The sequence below is a fragment of the Chlorocebus sabaeus genome, chromosome 25, assembly GCF_047675955.1.
Source record: "Chlorocebus sabaeus isolate Y175 chromosome 25, mChlSab1.0.hap1, whole genome shotgun sequence".
Lineage (NCBI taxonomy): Eukaryota > Metazoa > Chordata > Mammalia > Primates > Cercopithecidae > Chlorocebus > Chlorocebus sabaeus.
The window spans coordinates 44,938,147-44,955,266 of record NC_132928.1 but is presented as its reverse complement, the minus strand read 5'-3'; the positions used below and the strand labels follow the sequence as shown (position 1 = coordinate 44,955,266).

The window sequence follows — 17,120 nt, the reverse complement described above, 5'->3', positions numbered from 1 at the left end:
AGGCTTGTCTAGAACTCCTGGGCTCAAGTGACCCCCCCACCTCAGCCTCCCAAAGTGCTGGGATTATAGGTGTAAGCTATCGCATCCAGCCCAATAACTTGTCTTTAGTGAAATATGTACAGAAAATTCTTTGATTATATTCTGGAGTACATCCTGTCAAATAGTGCCCAGTCCTCCCTAACCTACATGATGAATAATTTAGGGCATTAATGTTCATCCATCCAATGCAGTGAAATGTACTCTCTTTTAGGGTTGAAAAAAATCTCTTAGCTTTCCAGGGGGTGCAAGAAGCCCTGCATTCAGCAAAGAAAGGAAGCCAGGAAGCTCCGGTGTGAGGTCCGCCTGGGCTGGGACTCCACACTACCGTCTCAGGGAGTCGGGCAGTCTTTGTGGGGCCGGGCACTGCTTCTTTGGCTTCCTGCCTTACTGGGCAGTGCATCTGGCCATCTGCCCCTTGGACTTTGGACTTTACTTAAGAGAAAACTCAACAAGGGCAGAAAGCCCAATTCAAAACGTCTCTCTGCCTAACAGCAGGCCCCAATAGCCCCAGCACAGCAGCGTTCTGGGTGTCCAGTTCCCACATGTACCGAGCAGCCTGATGCATGCCAGGTCCTCTGCACCAGGGATATTAAAGTGACTCAAGGAGGCAGGAAGCCATTATTCAAGGCTGTGGGTTTCTAGCAGGAAGCACAGATGATGACTAAATCCTAGTTTCTGTCCTTTAAGAGAGGAGCCTCTTGGAAAGGCAGGAAGTAAACCTAATTTCAACACACCATGCTAAATGCCAGGATATGAGTGAGCACTGCGGAAAGCAGAGACTGAGGGAGAAGTGGCCTTTACTTTCTTCACCTATGGTGGGATCCCTTAAAGACATGAGGATCTAAACACTCCAAGAAAAGTTGCAACAATTAAATATGATATTATACAGATACTGATTATTATTCATGTTTATGACCTAGAAATTCTTCATGGGAGGGCTGAAGAGGGTGATATTTTAATTTCTGGTTAAATGGTTGAACTGTGTGTGAAGCAAATGCTCTAAAGAACTGATATAAATTTACTTGATAGTGATGATCTAAACAAGTTCTCAACAAATATGTTGAGATCTGATATTAAAATTTGGGGAGGGGCCAGGTAGCTCACACCTGTAATCCCAGCACTTTGGAAGGTCGAGATGCGTGGATCACTTGAAGTCAGGAGTTTGAGACCAGCCTGGCCAACATGGTGAAAACCCATCTCTACCAAAAATACAAAAATTAGCCGGGAGTGGTGCCACACGGCTGTAATTCCAGCTATTTGGGAGGCTGAGAGAGGAGAATCTCCTGAATCCAGGAAGCAGAGGTTGCAGTGAGCCGAGATCACACCACTGCACTGCAGCCTCAGTGACAGAGTAAGACTCCATCTCAAATAAAATAAAATAAAATAAAATAAAATAAAATAAAATAAAATAAAATAAAATAAAACAAAACAAAATAAAATAAAATAAAATAAAATAAAATAAAATAAAATAAAATAAAATAAAAAGTGGGGGAAGGAAACCAAGATGTAATACCTGGGACTGGAGATTTTAGGAAATGATCTGCTATTTTTCTGAAGGAGAAAAGAACAACTCCTTTTAATCTTTTGGAAGTAAGTCTCTTCCACTTTCAACATTAATGGTTAGAGGTCACCATCCGTTAAGAAGATGTGTTTTGTCTATTTCCATTAAAATGTAAGTTCTAAGAGGAAGGAACAAAGTTCTTTTTCAACATGGTATCCCCAGTGCTTGGTATATAACAGAGACTCAATTAGCTTGCTGAATGACCAAACTAATGATTTCAGCTTTTGGTAACATCTTTGGAACTTGAGGGCATACATCTTGGCCTTTGTCTTTATTTATTCATTCATCTTGTGCCCTTCTGGGAATGAACTAGGACTGTTTCAATGGAAAGAGAAAAAAAAAACGCTGCCATAGTTTGAAAATTGGCATATGTTTTCTTCCTGATTAAATTCCCTTGGACCTTTTAATTTATGCTAGAATGAGCACCTTATCTTTTTTTTTTTTTTATTACTAAGCCCAACACAGTGCGTGGCATGCAGTAACTGTTCAAATAATGTTTGTTTAATTGATGGGCTTTAAGCTCGATAACTTAGCTAAGCCCTTTGCACAGTCTAAGCCTAATTTGGAATGCTTTCAGGCTTACCCAGGCCAATAAAGTTTTCTTGCCTCATCTGAATTTCCTGAAAATGTGATTAATTAATAAGAATCATCAAGATTAATTAATAAGAAATCGATAGCAGGAAGAGTAACAGGCCCAGATAGTCCCACAGATCACACCTTCCGCCCTCCATTTCCGCTTAGCTTCTTCTGAATCTATTGGGCGTGATTGCCTCTGTGGAGCTACAGCCAGCGAGGGTGACTGTTCATGACCTACCCTCTCTTGCAGCCTGACTGTGGACAAATGCTGAGTCCTTAAGAGATGGTGAAGTAGGCATAGTAGATAGTAAAGCTAGACTTATAGTATACATTTGCATTCTCAAACAAAATTAAAAAGCCTTAAAGTGCATAAGAAGATTGCACCACTGAAAGGTAAAGAATATATTCAAAACTGTCATCCTACTGTTTTCTCGTCTGTCTTCCCTGCAATACTATTCCCTCCTCAGACATCCTCAGCTCCCTCTCACCCCAAGTACGCCATTGCCTTTGTAATTCTTATTAAAATACTAAAGCAAAAATTCATGGTAGAACAATTCATTTCCACAAAGGTTTGCCTCAGTTGCTCATGCCCTGTGTGCATTTCCTCTGGTTTTATTATTCAAATTCAGAATATACTTAAACATTTTTTGGTAACAGCTTACATGCAACCCCTAAGTGTACCCCTATAACCCTTTGGCTTTGTTCAGAGAAAGACTTTAGCCAAATTGTCCCTTTCACTCCTCTGAGGGCAGCTCTGGGGAACTCTCCTGAGCACCTTCTCCCTCCTTCACATCATCTTTGTGTGACAGCAGGACATCTGGGTTTGGAGCATCCTCCACCACCCACTGACACTCATGAACATGGGCTACCTTGATCTCCTCTGCATTCACACTGGCTGTGACCTGGGCCGCGCTGCTTTGCCCTCCCATCTCTTCCTGTTCCTCAGAAACCTGGCTCTCACTGAGGCAGGCGGGGTCAGAACCTAAAGTGCAGCCCTCTTGCTGTGAGGCCTCCCCGTCCTCGGTGCACTTGCTTCCTTCATGGGCAGCGAGTGTGCAGGCCTCTCCTGGGAGCTCCCCCTCCACGGGCCCCAGGGGCTCCTCGGTGAGGCCTCCACTGGCTCGCGGAGAGGCTGGGCTGCCTACCTCTGAAAATCCCCCCAACTCCTCCCCATGGGCCTCGGGACAGGGAGGTTGGGCCTCCCTCTCACTGACTTCACTTTCTTCACAGTTATCCGGATGGGTGGTAGCTGCCTGACTGGGCTCTTTTTCCTCTTCTTCTTCATTTTCTTGGGGAAGGTGACTCTCCCCATTCTTATCTTCTTCTATCACTGGAGCAGAGTCCACTGGTACTTCCATGGATGCTGTCAGCAACTTTCTGAGCTCCTTCAAAGAACCTAAGGCAGCGATGGGTTCTGGCTCTTCCTGGGCGGGTTCTTCACCCTCAAGGGTCCCTCCAAGCTCCAGCTCTGATGAACGTGTACCCGGGAGTCCTGCCGTGTCCTCTGCTGCCACAGGACTCACCACGAGGTCATCCACTCTTGAAATAATCACTTGCTCAGTCCCATCTGGGGGTAGGCTTGGCCCAGGGAGAGAAAGGCTTTCTCCTTTGGCCAATGAGCTAGGGACCTCAGGCTGCTTCTCTTCCTCCGACTCCTGGAATACTTCGTTACTGAGGGTCTCACTACCCGGAACTCCTGGCAGAATGGCAGAAGCTCTCCTGGCAGGGCTGGCCTGGTTTGACCCTGTGAGGGGCTTTAGATCTGTTAAGCTGGACACACTTTCACTGGGCAAGGCCATGTTATCTTCAAATAAGTTGTGTTTCTTCAGGATAGCGGCTTCCTTTATCACTGAGAGATATCAGAAAACAAAATATGGTATTAACACTCTGCCCTAGTCAGCCTGGATTTTCTGATTTTATTGAGAAGCCAAAGTCCTCTCTCAGCCTCTCTGGCTATCCAAATTTCTCTATTTCAAGACCCAGTTTACATCCAGGGAGCCTTCCCCGATGACCAAAGACTGTCAACTCTTTCCAAACTCTGAGCCTCCGTAGCATTCATTCGTTCATTCATTTATTCAAACAGCAAATATTTGCAGGGCATTTAACATGGGACAAGCCCTGGGAATGCAGAGATGAATAAACTATAGCCTTTGTTTTCAAGACACTCAGGGTCTGCAATAGTATCACCTATATCCCTCAGGGAGGCCCCAGCACATTTTATTAGCTGCTAAGATGGCTGGCTTCAGTTTGTCCACCTGGACTGAAATCCTCTAGGGCAGGGGCAGGCCTTACACTTCTCTGCTTTACCTTGCAGTACAGTCCTAAATGTGTAATAGGTACTCAGTACTGCACATGCAGAGGAGAGGGCCGAAATGAAGATCCGTGTGCATCTAGCTCAGTTTCAAAGGCCACCAGAGGGGCAAATCAAATAAGAACAACAACAGTAGGTGACATTTTTGACCACGGGCCTCCTACTTGTGGCAGTGCAGGGGCTCTAGTGCCCAAAAATATCACATCCCAGGGCTGCCATTCATATCAAAGACAGTATAGATTTGTGTATTCAGCATAACTTTTCAGCAGCTAGCTGCAGAGTTTCCTTCTCTAACAAAATCAGTATATTGTGACAATTTTCTAACAGAGAGCAATAATGTGTCTGGAGGAAAGGAGTCTTTTTCTCAATCACCCAAAGGTGCCCATGGTGGGCTGGCAGTGGCCTTGGCTGAGCCATTCCTTTGTGTAGACACTGTGCTGGCATCTCCATACTCCTGACCTCACTGGATTCCCTAGAATTAGCTACTGGGACCTGGGGCTTGTGCTTGGCCAGTTTTCATTGAGGAAGGTCTTTTGTGATACTTAAGACCTTCCCAAAGGAGATCAGATATGTTTCAGGCCCACGGTTTGATGATGGCCCTCTCCAGCCTTTTTTTTGGAGACCTAGTCTCACTCTGTCACCCAGGCTGGAGTGCAGTGACACAATCTCGGCTCACCGAAACCTCTGCCTCCTGGGTGCAATCGATTCTCCTACCTCACCTCTGGAGTAGCTGGGATTACAGGTATGCACCATCACGCTCAGCTAATTTTTAAATATTTTTAGTAGAGATGGGGTTTCACCGTGTTGGCCAGGCTGGTCTCAAACTCCTGACCTCAAGGGATCTGCTTGCCCCAGCCTCCCAAAGTGCTGGGATTACAGGCGTGAGCCACCATGCCTGGCCCTCCAGCATATTTTTAACAAGTTTTCCTATCCACAATCCAATCCCAGGCAAGGGATTCCTGAGGATATACCGGGTGCCAGGGTCCTACCGAGACTCGCATGACACTGTGTCATCACCCTGCACCTTTTTGTGTCTGGCTGAGCGTAGGCTAGGCATGTGTTGAGAGAGCCATTAACAAGCCTTGCTGCTGGAATTGCCTGTTCTCAGCTTTGGTGAGTGGGGGGCAGGGGCAGTTATAAGCCTGTGCCTAAGAAAATCCCTTTTCCCTTTGTTCTGTCTGGAATAGCAAGAGGAAGACAGCTCTTCATGAGAGACCCGAGATTTAATCTCACTAAGCCTCAACTTGCTCATCTGTAAAATGAAACTTAAAATTCCCATCTCACAGCATTCATATTTTTGTATTAAAAAGGGAAAATAATATCTAAAGTGCCAGCTTAGTGTGTGCAATGAAGGTTAGTATTCTTCCTTCTTTCCTTCCCTCTCCTCACTGTCTCCCCACCTCACCAATGTCCATTTCCTCTTCTCTTTTCCTCCAGACTGGCCATACAGAATCCTGTTTCAGGGACGCTCCCCTCTACGGAGAGTCCCTGCAGCACCAGGTAACCTTCCTTACCTTTCAGAGTTTCATCAAGCAGGATCTGATGTAAAATCTCCTCATAGACATTTTCAACGTGAATCATATTGGTATGATCTGCAAAGATGAACTGCTCATATTTCTGAAGCTCCTGGAGAGCAAGAGATAAGAAGATAAAGACAAAAAGGCATGAGATGCCTGTTCTTAGAGGAGATACAGAAAGGACGATTCCCACTCATGATTCCTTTCTTGGAGGGCATGGGAGAAGGACAATGTTGGCCCAGGGGCAAATTACTCAATTCAACAATATTTTACTGGGTTCCCTTCAATTCAATTCATTGTCTAGGCACCATGCCTGACCTCAACACATCTATTACTGTCCATGATAAGGTGCAGAACTCACTCAGTCATTGGTGATTCCTTTCCCTTTCCTTGTACTGGCCACGCATTTTATGCACTTCATGGGGGAAGACAGCAGTGATTTTTTTTTAATCATCTCAAGGCCTCAATAGTAGGTTTGGAGCCTCCTTTTTTTCCCTCATCACTAAGATGTTTCCTTCTTCCTTTTTTTAAAAAATTACAACAGCACTTTACCAAGGTATGTTATATGTAGTAAAATGTACAGATAAGTACAGCTCAATGATTTTAAATATGTAAATATTACCTACGTAACCATAACCCAGATCAAGAAGGAGAACGTTTCCATCATCCCCAAAGTTCCCCCACTCCCCTTTCCAGAGTGTACGCCTCAAGATATGAGCACTGATTTTATACCTATCATGATAGATTGGCTTTTGCTTGTTCTTGAACTTTATAGAAATGAAATCATAATTATTTTGCGTTTGTTTTTGAGATTCATCTATGTTGCTACATCTATCAGTAGCTCATTCCTTTTTATTGTTAAGTAGTATTCATTATATGGATAAACAAAAATTGTTTATCTGCACTCACATTGATGAAAATTGAGATTGTTTTTCAATTTTCAACCATAAATATAATTGCTGTGAACATTCTTGTATATATATTTTTTTGTGGATTTAGGGCTTGTTCATGTTGGGCATATGCCTAAAAGTGAAGTTGTTGGGTCATAGGGTAGATGTACGCTTAACTTAACTAGAATGGGGCCACTTTGGGGGTTGGGAGAATCTCTACTCAAGGGCTCTTCAGAAACATTTCTTTCTCTTCAACTGGCCCTGACATTCACTGATTCCTTCTAGGATAGCCCAGGCATGGTGCAACCCTTAACTCTCCCTCTTTTCCAAGGGTTTCCAAATGGCTTGCCTTTTATCAGCATGAGGACAGGGCAGGGATCAAAATGTACCAAATTATATCCCAGTGATTAACTCGGTAATCCTTGCACCTGGTGGTGCTGGGGCACGGCTTTCCACATGTGGCTCTTAGAAAATCAGGGACTTACCATGGGATCTGTGGTCTCTTGCCTGGAAGGACAGTATTTACAGCAGGTGATCAGAAGCACCACCTCAGACAACTCTCAGTGCTAGGACTTTGGGGCACTGTAGCCCAGATCACAGTGGGTAATAATGGGTTCCTTTATACCCAACCAAGAAGAAAGGCAAAGGATTGAAGAGACATGAGCTTCAATGGCCCCTAGAGGGTCTAGAGACAGGACTGTTGCACAGATTTGAGAAAAGCATTGCCCAGGAGACTGGAGACTGCCCTGGACTAGACATGGGACCTTGGTGAGCCACATCACTGCTCTGTGCCTCTGTCTCTTCCTCTGCTAAACAAGAGGCACAGACTCATGCCTGCAACACCCTTTCATCCTTCCCATGTGGTCTCCCATTCCTATCCCCCTGATTGTCATTCATCCCTCAGGACTGGGTGAAAGCATGACTCTGGAAGTCCTTCCTGGCTGCAGAAGCAGAGTTTGGCACTTTCATTGGAACTCTTCCCCATGAGGCAACTGCTGAGTTCCTCACATGGCGTCCTGTTTGCCTGTCTCCCACTCTCTACCATGAACTCCAGAACTGCAGGGATGCTGGCCTGGCATAATGCCTGGATCATATGTGATACACATCTAATACATATTTGCTGACTCAATAAACAGTAGGCCTTTAAATTTTCAACCAGCTAAATAATTCTGTGGGAAGGAGTACTTTCTATGGACATGTACACTGTCATGAAGTGACCAACTTTACAAAACAGGTCTTCTATGTTGAATTGGTTGAACAGGGCCATAGGTTTACTTCCCTCGGCCAATTAATTTAGTATCCCTGAAGGTAGGTGTTGGGGAGTCAGAATCATTTCTTCACAGTTCCTCAGACAATTCTAATACATAGCTCTGGCTGAGGTTGAGTACCACAGATCTAAGAAGCTGCTACTTATAGAGCCAAGGGAAATGCACTTTAGCAAAATAAAGACTCCTTCTAGGAAGCAGATAATCCCCTCATTCATCTATTCTGCAAATCCAGATTTTTAAAAAGCTCTTAAAGCTGATATAATATCCTCCATTACCAAAAACTCTGGGTCACAGGCTCTTTTGAAATCAATGCCTCCTGATTAAAAAATTACAAGAGCCTCTTACAGATTGGGCACAGCACACTCTGTTGATGCTTAGAAAGAGGGGAGCAGATGAGAAGGAGAACCTCCTTACCTTTCTCCTGAAAGAAGGCGGATTTGAGGCCCCCAAACTGCCTTTGCGATTGAAAAAAAAAAAAAAATTCTAAGCAGAACATCTGTGTGCAAACCCACCTAGCAGTGGTGACCATCATCATTTGGCTGCTGAACTGCTCTGCCATGTAAGGTCAAGGGTCAATCCCTTGGCTTAATCAAATCCTTTCCTATTAAAGAACCATGCCCCAGAAATAAATGCCAAATACATCTAATATGCTGATGATGATATGAAGAAAAACAACACTTACAGACTATAAAAATGACCAAAGAAATGTCTGCAGTAAAATAACTCATGCAAAGGATTTTAATGTTCCAGTGCTTGGAGACTCTTTGAGCTGCCAAAAACCTCTTTATCATTTGCTCCAAGAGGGAGTAGGCCTTGTTCCAGGTTAATAGATCATTTTTGAAATGCAGAAGTAGTAATAATAATAGTGGTAGCAGTACTTGATACAATTTCCTGAGTGCCTATCATGTTACAGGGAAGTGTGAACCGGGTTCACACTCTGGTGGTCACCATGTCTGTGGCCCTGGCTCAGTGGCTTAACCACTCAGGTTTCCTCATTTGTACCATGAGGATATAAATAATACCTCCTCGCAGAGCTGTTTTCAGTCTCTGCTGGCCCATTGCTCTGCTCTACAGATGAAGTCACACCCTCGTAATCATGGCTCTCACTGGATGCTCAATGTTTGTAGAGGTTTTAAGTGGTTCCATTGATTTCACTAAACAACATTGCTGGGTTTAACAGAACAAATATCCTGTAATCATGTTAGCTAAGCTCTTTTTTGGATGCAATGTTCAAGTTTCAGAGGACATCTTGGACCTATGAGTCATACTATAATGAGGAACACCCAGTATCCTTAGGTATTCTATGTCAACCCCTAGTTTGGCTCAAATTCAGATCACTGCCTTTTGAGATTTTGTCTAGTCCAGGGGTCAGCATATCTGGCTAGCATCTTGTTTTTGCAAATAAAGTCTGTTTATATATAGTCAATGGCTGTTTGTGTGCTACAACAGCAGAGCTGAATAGTTGCAACAGAAATAGTGCAGTCCATGAAGCTTAAAAGATTTACTATCTGACCATTTACAAAAATGTCTGCCAATCCTTCCCTGGTCTAGTCTGCTATTTGCCAGTACACATCACAAAAGAACTTGTTTGAACTTCAGAGGTAAGAAGAGCAAGCTCTTTAGGGTAACTCATCCCCTTACTGGTTTGCATGTGGACGCCAATGCCTTCTGCACGGTGGGAAGTGTGATTTGAACTAGTGCCTCTTGAAATATCTTCTTTCGGATGGTGCTGCTGTCATAATCGTATTGCTGTCAATAAAGAAACATATGTTAAATAGTAACATTACAATCTGTTGACTTATGCTTGTGCAAAAAACTCAGCCACCCACTTCACCTCTCTTTTCCCCCTAATGTCTGAGAACTCTTGTATTTCCAAGGCCTCAGAGATCTTTCCATGTAATCTCCTCACACTGCAGGCACAGTTTATAACTGATAATGATCCATCTCACTCTTACCTTTTACAGATATGGAAACTGAGGCAAGATCAAAACAGAGTGGTGACTTCTGCATTATAAAGAAGTTGGGGATAGAATTGGGGGGTGAGTTTGTACTTTATTACTCCTGTCCCAGGTAGGTCCATGATCATCTATTACTCCACATCCTCAAAGCAGGGTCAGTGGGTTGTAATGATTTCCACAAGGGAAGAGAAGGCCTGGCTAGTGGCTCCATAAACACTGTGATGTGTTAACCAAAGAAGTTCAGTATCCAGCACAAGAAAGATGATGATTCTCTCTGTTCTGCATTGGACATCCCAACATGGAGACCAGGATTTAATCTTAGATCTCACTTCAAGGCGATCACAGATAAATCAGAGTACAGTCATAGACAGTGAGAAGAATGGTCAGGCCAAGTGAAGAACAGTTAAAGAGACCAAGGTGTTTATACTGGAGATAACAACTTAGGGCAAGTTATAACTTATTCAAACAACCAAAGGCTGCCACGTGGAAGAAGGTTATGAATGAAGTGGGTAGAACTGGAATGACCAGTGGTGAGAACTTTGGTCTAACATAAGAAAGCATGTTCTTGCTGTCAAGAACTCAAATGGGCTATCCTGAAAGGCAAAAAGCATCCTGCCAGTGCAGGTGTCGGAGCACGAGTGGGATCACCCCTTGAGGGAACCTGCTGAACACTGAACATGAAGTTGAAGTAAAGGCACTCAAAATCTCTTTCAAACTTGAGGTCCTATTATTTGAACATCTTTCTACATTTTTTCTTCCTTTCTTTCTATATGCCAAAGCATTTGACACTGACACTATCTTTTTTTTTTACTTCCATTGCAATTTCATTATTATGTGTGTTACCATAATCAGTATCATTTTTAATATCAGTGAATTGGTTGCTAGAGTTTCCTCTTGCCTGTGAAGCATCAAGATCAAGTCCGAAATTCAGAGACCACCCTTAGGCTCTGTGGGACTTTGATCTTCTGTTCCAAGGCACTGTTTAGGATAACTAGAAGGCAGTAAAAAAACATCGGTTAAAAAAAAATCAGTGTATGATCGTTTATCCTTAAACTCACCATTGACCAGCTTGTTGAGCTTAATTAAGTCATATTAGCTTTTACAGAATCAGTTCCTCATCTGTACAATGGGGGCATATTCCAGTTAATGCACAAGTTCTTGTAGGGATCAAGTAAAAGCCTTTAAAATATAACATATGCACAAGCTCCTATTATTAAAACTATTTTAATATACATTTACGGTGAAGTACATTTAAAACAATTTCATATGGTAGGTTTCTTTTCCTTGGAGTATTTCCTTTGCCATGAGGTTTTGATTTTTCAATAAAATATTTGCCAGTTTAATGGATTTTACCATATTTGTAACCTCTTTGAAGAAAGAGGCTGTGCCTTGCCTATTTTTACATCCCACACAATACTTATGGTGGACAGCCAGTAAATGTTTATCGAGTCCCATCTCTATGAAAGCTGGGACACTGGGCCTCTAGCTGTGGGTAATGATACTGAGGACTAGCAGTGGTCACTAGATGGCAGAAGAGGCATGGAAGTCACACTGGAGAAACCACAGCAGATTGACAAGTCACTGGACTTCGGAGAGGAAGGAGTGGGGAAAGATTAGAGCGAAGGAGAGAACATGGTATTTTCCACTTCACAAAAGAAACAGGGGTCACGTTCTCATTTTATACTTCCCACAAACAAGAGAACGGTTTTACCTTTAAGACTCGGAGCTTAACCTTCTCAATAGCAACTGCAGTTTTGGAGGTCTCTCCTTGGAGATGTGGGGAAAGCAACTGCTCAAAAGTGAACACTGCATTCTCCATTAGCTAGAAAGCAGAAGTGACACAGAAACAGACAACAGTCAGAGGCTGGGATCACCAACCACAGGCTGGCTAAGTGGGCTTGGAGAGTAGGGGCCATCAGAGATGAGTCCCCTCGGCTGTTACTCTGGGGGTGACCCACAGCAACATCACCCCATCACCAAGACTGGGAAACAAATGGTCACGTGGCCACAGTGGGAGCAGGAAGAAGTTGGAAAACCCAAGGCCATGGGACTGAGCAAGCGTTCTGTCATCTCCTGTGGGTACTCCTCTTCTATTCTTCGATACCTGCAGCCACTGATTAAGGGATGAGGCTGGAGCCTTCTTCAACTAGTTTTTGGCTGCACCTCCACTTTTAAGTGGACGTAAAGCACCCCGCAGCATCTCTCTCCCTCTCTCTGCAGGGCTGGGAAGGCAGGAAGGGTCAGGGATGGGTGGGGACAGTGGCTGACACGCTCATGGCTCAGAAAGCAGAAGTAGTTCAGGTATCTTATTCTCTGCACCTTTGCCTGTGTTCCCGTCACCAGGGTCCAGTATTACGAAAGAGACATCTGCTAAACTGTTGCCCAATTTTGTTCCTTCTTCCTCTTTCATCCCTCACAACTCAAGGGTTAGCTAACATGTATCACTTAATCCTGTCCATAACTTTTATGGAAAAAAAAAAAAATGCTCCTTTCTTCCCCAAGCCCGTGATCCCAAAGCATCCAATATATACTTTTTTTTTTTTTTTTTTTTTTTTTTTTGAGACACAGTTTCGTTTTGTCACACAGGCTGGAGTGCAGTGGCACACTCTTGGTTCACTGCAACATCTGCCTCCAGGGTTCAAGCGAGTCTCGTGCTTCAGCGTCCACGTAGCTGGGACTACAGGTGCGCACCACCATGCCCAGCTAATTTTTTTGTATTTTTAGTAAAGATGGGATTTCGTCGTGTTGGCCAGGCTGGTCTTAAACTCCTGACTTCAAGTGATCCACCCGCCTCGGCCTCCCAAAATGCTGAGATTATAGGCGTGAGCCACCGTGCCTGGCCACAATATATACCTTTATCATCCCTTCAACACTGTAGTGAATTTATCTAAGAATTTGTCTCACTCAAGCTCCCTGAAGTGGGATTTGGTACAGTGTCTGGCCCACAGTAATCTCTCCTCAGAATATCTGTGTGAAATGGCATGGTGTCCTTTAGTGTTGATGACCACACCCCTTGTTCATTTAGGAAACACCATAATATGGGAAGAGTTTGTGCTATTCATTCCTGTTACTGGGGAGAAGGTTCCTTATGAAAAAAAAAAGAAACCTGTCAAGCAGACTCAAGAAATTCAAATATGAAGCTATGACTGATTGATTGATTGGTTTGCTCTTAATTACATTACGGAATTAATTTAAGCCAGTGGTTCTCAATCCTGGCTGCATATTAGAAGCAGCTGGAATCAGGGTAGGGACGTTCTATCAAAAAGTAACCATATAGGTTGGGTGTGGTGGCTCATGCCTGTAATCCCAGCACTTCAGGAGGCTGAGGTGGGCAGATCACTTGAGGTCAACAGTTTGAGACCAGCCTGGCCAATACAGTAAAACCCCATCTCTACTAAAAATACAAAAATTAGCCAGGCATGTTGGCACATGCCTATAGTCCCAGCTACTCAGGAAGCTGAAGCAAGACAATCACTTGAACCTGGGAGGCAAAGGTTGCATGCAGTGAGCCAAGATCGTGCCACTGCACTCCAGCCTGAACTTCGGTATTTCCTCCAGGTGATTCCAACGTGTAGCCAAGGTTAAAGCACTGATTTGACAAATCGAGTAGTTATCAATTAATGCTACTTTATTTTTCTGAGCTATATCTTGTCTATGATGTTCACCCACATGGAAGGAAGATGAAGCCAGTGGAGGGACTGAACATGTCCTCCCTCAACATGATGGCTAAAGAGATGCGACGCATTTCCCTCAGCTACAACAGCAGCCAGTCTCACTGGCCAGCACCCGTTTCTCTGCTCTCTCTTTACGCTCTTCCACCAGGGATGCCCCTGCCACACCCACCTCCTGCATGTAGTTCTGTGTCCTCTGAACCACCAGATCGACGTGGGGGAATCTGAAGCGGCTCTTGAGATCCTGCAGGCGCTCGTGAAGCAGGTTGACTTTAGTATAACAAGGTTCCATCTTCACGGAATGCAGTGGAAGATTCATAAGCCGGTCTAGATGCTGCATTTTGGTGAAGTGAAACATTAAACACCCTCAGATCGAGGAGTGGTATTGCATACATATTGCATATTACATACATTCTAAACAATCAAATGCATGTTAAAGTGAATCACTACTCGGATCCCTACATCTGTGACACCTTCAACTGTCTTATTTTCCTCCTTCAGTGGGTTCCTAGGGTAGCTGTAATGGTAGGACAGAAACCAGCAGAAACACCAACTGGATGACAGGAAGACCCGGGGGTGCACCCAGGGGGACTCCAGTCTTTGTAAGCTGTTGATGGACTCCAAGCTCCCACTTCCAGAGCTCAAGAACCAGGCAGGTAGGCTCTGACATATGGTTGCTGCTGGGCCCCCAGGCTTCCAAAATCTTCTTTAGTGAGTGACACTCCTCTCGAAAAACCCCAGGGAGTTGGGATGCTCCCTGGACTCCTGGACTTTGGAAGGGAAGCCAGAGTTTCTCACAATTCTATGAGGCTCTGCCAGGGCCCACGGGGCTTCCCTCTGCTATAGGTTGCTTCAGGTGCTAAGGGATGGGAAGTGGATAGGCAGAGCCCTGAACTGGGAGAAGTATCCAGTTTGAAGAACTAGTGTCCCTCCTACTCTAGTTTGCACTCAATCAATGAGGTCATTGGGCTTCCAGCATCAGACCTCACGTGCGAAAGCCCTAAAGTGTTATCAACAAATGTCGTTGCAACAGAATGCATTCTGTTTTCCAAGCTTATTTTAAAATCATTTTTTAAAGGGGATACTGGAGGTTTAAAATAAACAGGGGAATGGGTGGAGCAGAAGAAGGCAGAAAGAACGGTTCCGAAAATGGAGGGTCTAGAGGGAACGGGGGAATGAGGCAGAATACATATGAATAATATAGGATGCACTGTCTGACTTTCAGCTCACGCAGAAGAGATAATCTAGATTTCTAGGTTTCTCTAAACAGGAATTTTAAAAGGGCCCACTCTCATTATGCTTTAAAGGGAAAATACTGCTCCCTTTATGAAGTGAGTTATAGAGAGGTCCACTGAAGTGGAATTAAGGATCAAAAGCATGCTGGGGAACTTGCAGCTCCTCACAAAATGGAATGTGTCTATTTTTTTAAAATATCAATTAAGAAGACAGGAGAGGGAAAAAGGATTCCCACTTTGCTCCTATCAGATTGGCAAAAGTTTAATCACATGATAACACCTATTGCTGATGGCAATATGGGGGAGAAAGTCCCTATCATACACAATTAGTGGAAATGTAAAATTTAAATCCTTTTTTTGAAATGCAATGGAAACATTTTTTAACATGAGAAATGTACTTTCAACCTGGCAATCCTGTCCTAGGAATGTGTACTACAGAAATAAACACAGCAGGGTATATGTGCGTGTATGTGTGTGTGTGTGGGTATACATATGTATGTATATAAATATATATATATATTACAGCTTTATTCATAATGCCAGCAATATTGAGGTGAATGAATAAATCGTGGTGTATCCATACATGAAATATCATGCAGCCATTACAAAGAAAGATTTAGAGCGAAAACAGTTACCTTGGAAACAGTTTCATGAGGTATTTTTGGATGAGAAACTGATAAGCAGAGTAATGTATAAAATATAATCCCATTTTTCTTAAAGCAGGCAATCTAAAGTCTAGCCTCTAAGTGTGTGTTTTATGTGTTAGATGAGAATGGGGAAAATATAGAATGGCATATGCTAAGTTGTTAATACGAGTTGCTTGAGGGGAGGTGGTGGCATTGGGGAAGGGGGAGAATAAAGACAAGTAAAACAAAACAGGCTGCAATAAGAAACCCCAAAACATCTGTAAAGTGAGTCTGTTAATGTACAATTATATATGTGCATATATGCATAAAGAATAAAGGAAAAGAAATAGAGGCATCTGGTTTTATCTACTGACTTACAAGGATGTTCATCATGATATGTCAAGTATAAAACCAAACCGCCAATTTGTATCTTTGTCAGTGATTCTTAAACTGTAGGGTACACCAGAACCTCTGGCGGTCTTGTTAAAACAAACTCCTGGCACTACCCCTAGAGTTTCTGATTTAGCAGATCATCAGTGGGGCCTGAGAATTTGCATTTTAAACAATCAGGTGATGATGACACTGCTGGTCTGGGGACCATACTTTGAGAAATATTGATCTGTTAAAGCAAACTAAATATAGCCTGAGAAGGATTCCATACTTCTATATTTGAGTCCTTGTGGATAAACTGTAAGAGTCAGACAAAACTGAAAACCTAACTTAGTAGTATACACCTATAACAATAACTGAGTGTTGGCCAGTCCCAGCAGCCATACTTCAACCACTCATAGACTGCTGAATGTTCAAACTGCGTTCAGATAAGGCAAACGCCGAGTTGTAACCAATCTCACTATTTCTATTCCTCACTTCTGATTCCTGTACATTACCTTAGCTTCTTTGTCTGTAAATTTATTCTGACCGTGAGGCACCCCTGGAGACTTTGTGAATCTGCTGTGATTCTAGGGGCTGCCCAATTTGCGAATCACTCATTGCTCAGCTAAACTCCTTTAAATTTAATTTGGCTGAAGTTTTTCTTTTATCAGATCGTGTCAGAAGCAGGATCTGAAGTGGAGCTTCTAGTAACCCCCAGGAGAGCTGAGTGAACACACAAGGTACCTGCAGGTCCCACCTGTGTCCATTGATCTCTCAGAGCGGCTGGGGGTCGCAGGTGAGCTCCCTCTAGGATTTTGGAGCTCCATGGATTTGTGTTTTGAGCTCTCTGAGTTTCTTTGAGCAAGTTTCTGATCCAAACTGGGTTTGTAGTTATGACAGAAACTGGACTGGGTCCAGGAACAGATTTGATCCGGGAATTAACTGGCTTGGATCTAGTTAGAGGCCTCTTATATCTGACTGGGTCAGAAAGGAACTGGTAGTAAGCCGTAATATTGCAGGGGTTATAACATTTGGCTTTTGAAAATTCATAGGGATTTCTGTGTTCTACCCCTTTTTTCATTTTTCTTGTGTGCTT

The 17,120-nt window shown here is 43.5% G+C and overlaps 1 protein-coding gene across 2 annotated transcripts in view; it reads right to left on the bottom strand.

The window, feature by feature from the left end:
* Positions 1-1,601: 1,601 nt before the first annotated feature.
* The window catches only part of NIBAN1 (niban apoptosis regulator 1), a 175,802-nt gene continuing 160,283 nt past the window's right edge, over positions 1,602-17,120 (bottom strand). For both annotated transcript variants that reach the window (XM_007989200.3, XM_073011680.1), the window contains exons 10-14: positions 13,964-14,125; positions 11,832-11,942; positions 9,804-9,911; positions 6,002-6,113; positions 1,602-4,025 (exon numbers count right to left, since the gene is read on the bottom strand). In XM_007989200.3, the coding sequence (XP_007987391.2) occupies positions 2,911-4,025; positions 6,002-6,113; positions 9,804-9,911; positions 11,832-11,942; positions 13,964-14,125 (1,608 nt within the window). In that variant the 3' untranslated portion in view covers positions 1,602-2,910. The remainder of the gene's footprint in view (positions 4,026-6,001; positions 6,114-9,803; positions 9,912-11,831; positions 11,943-13,963; positions 14,126-17,120) is intronic.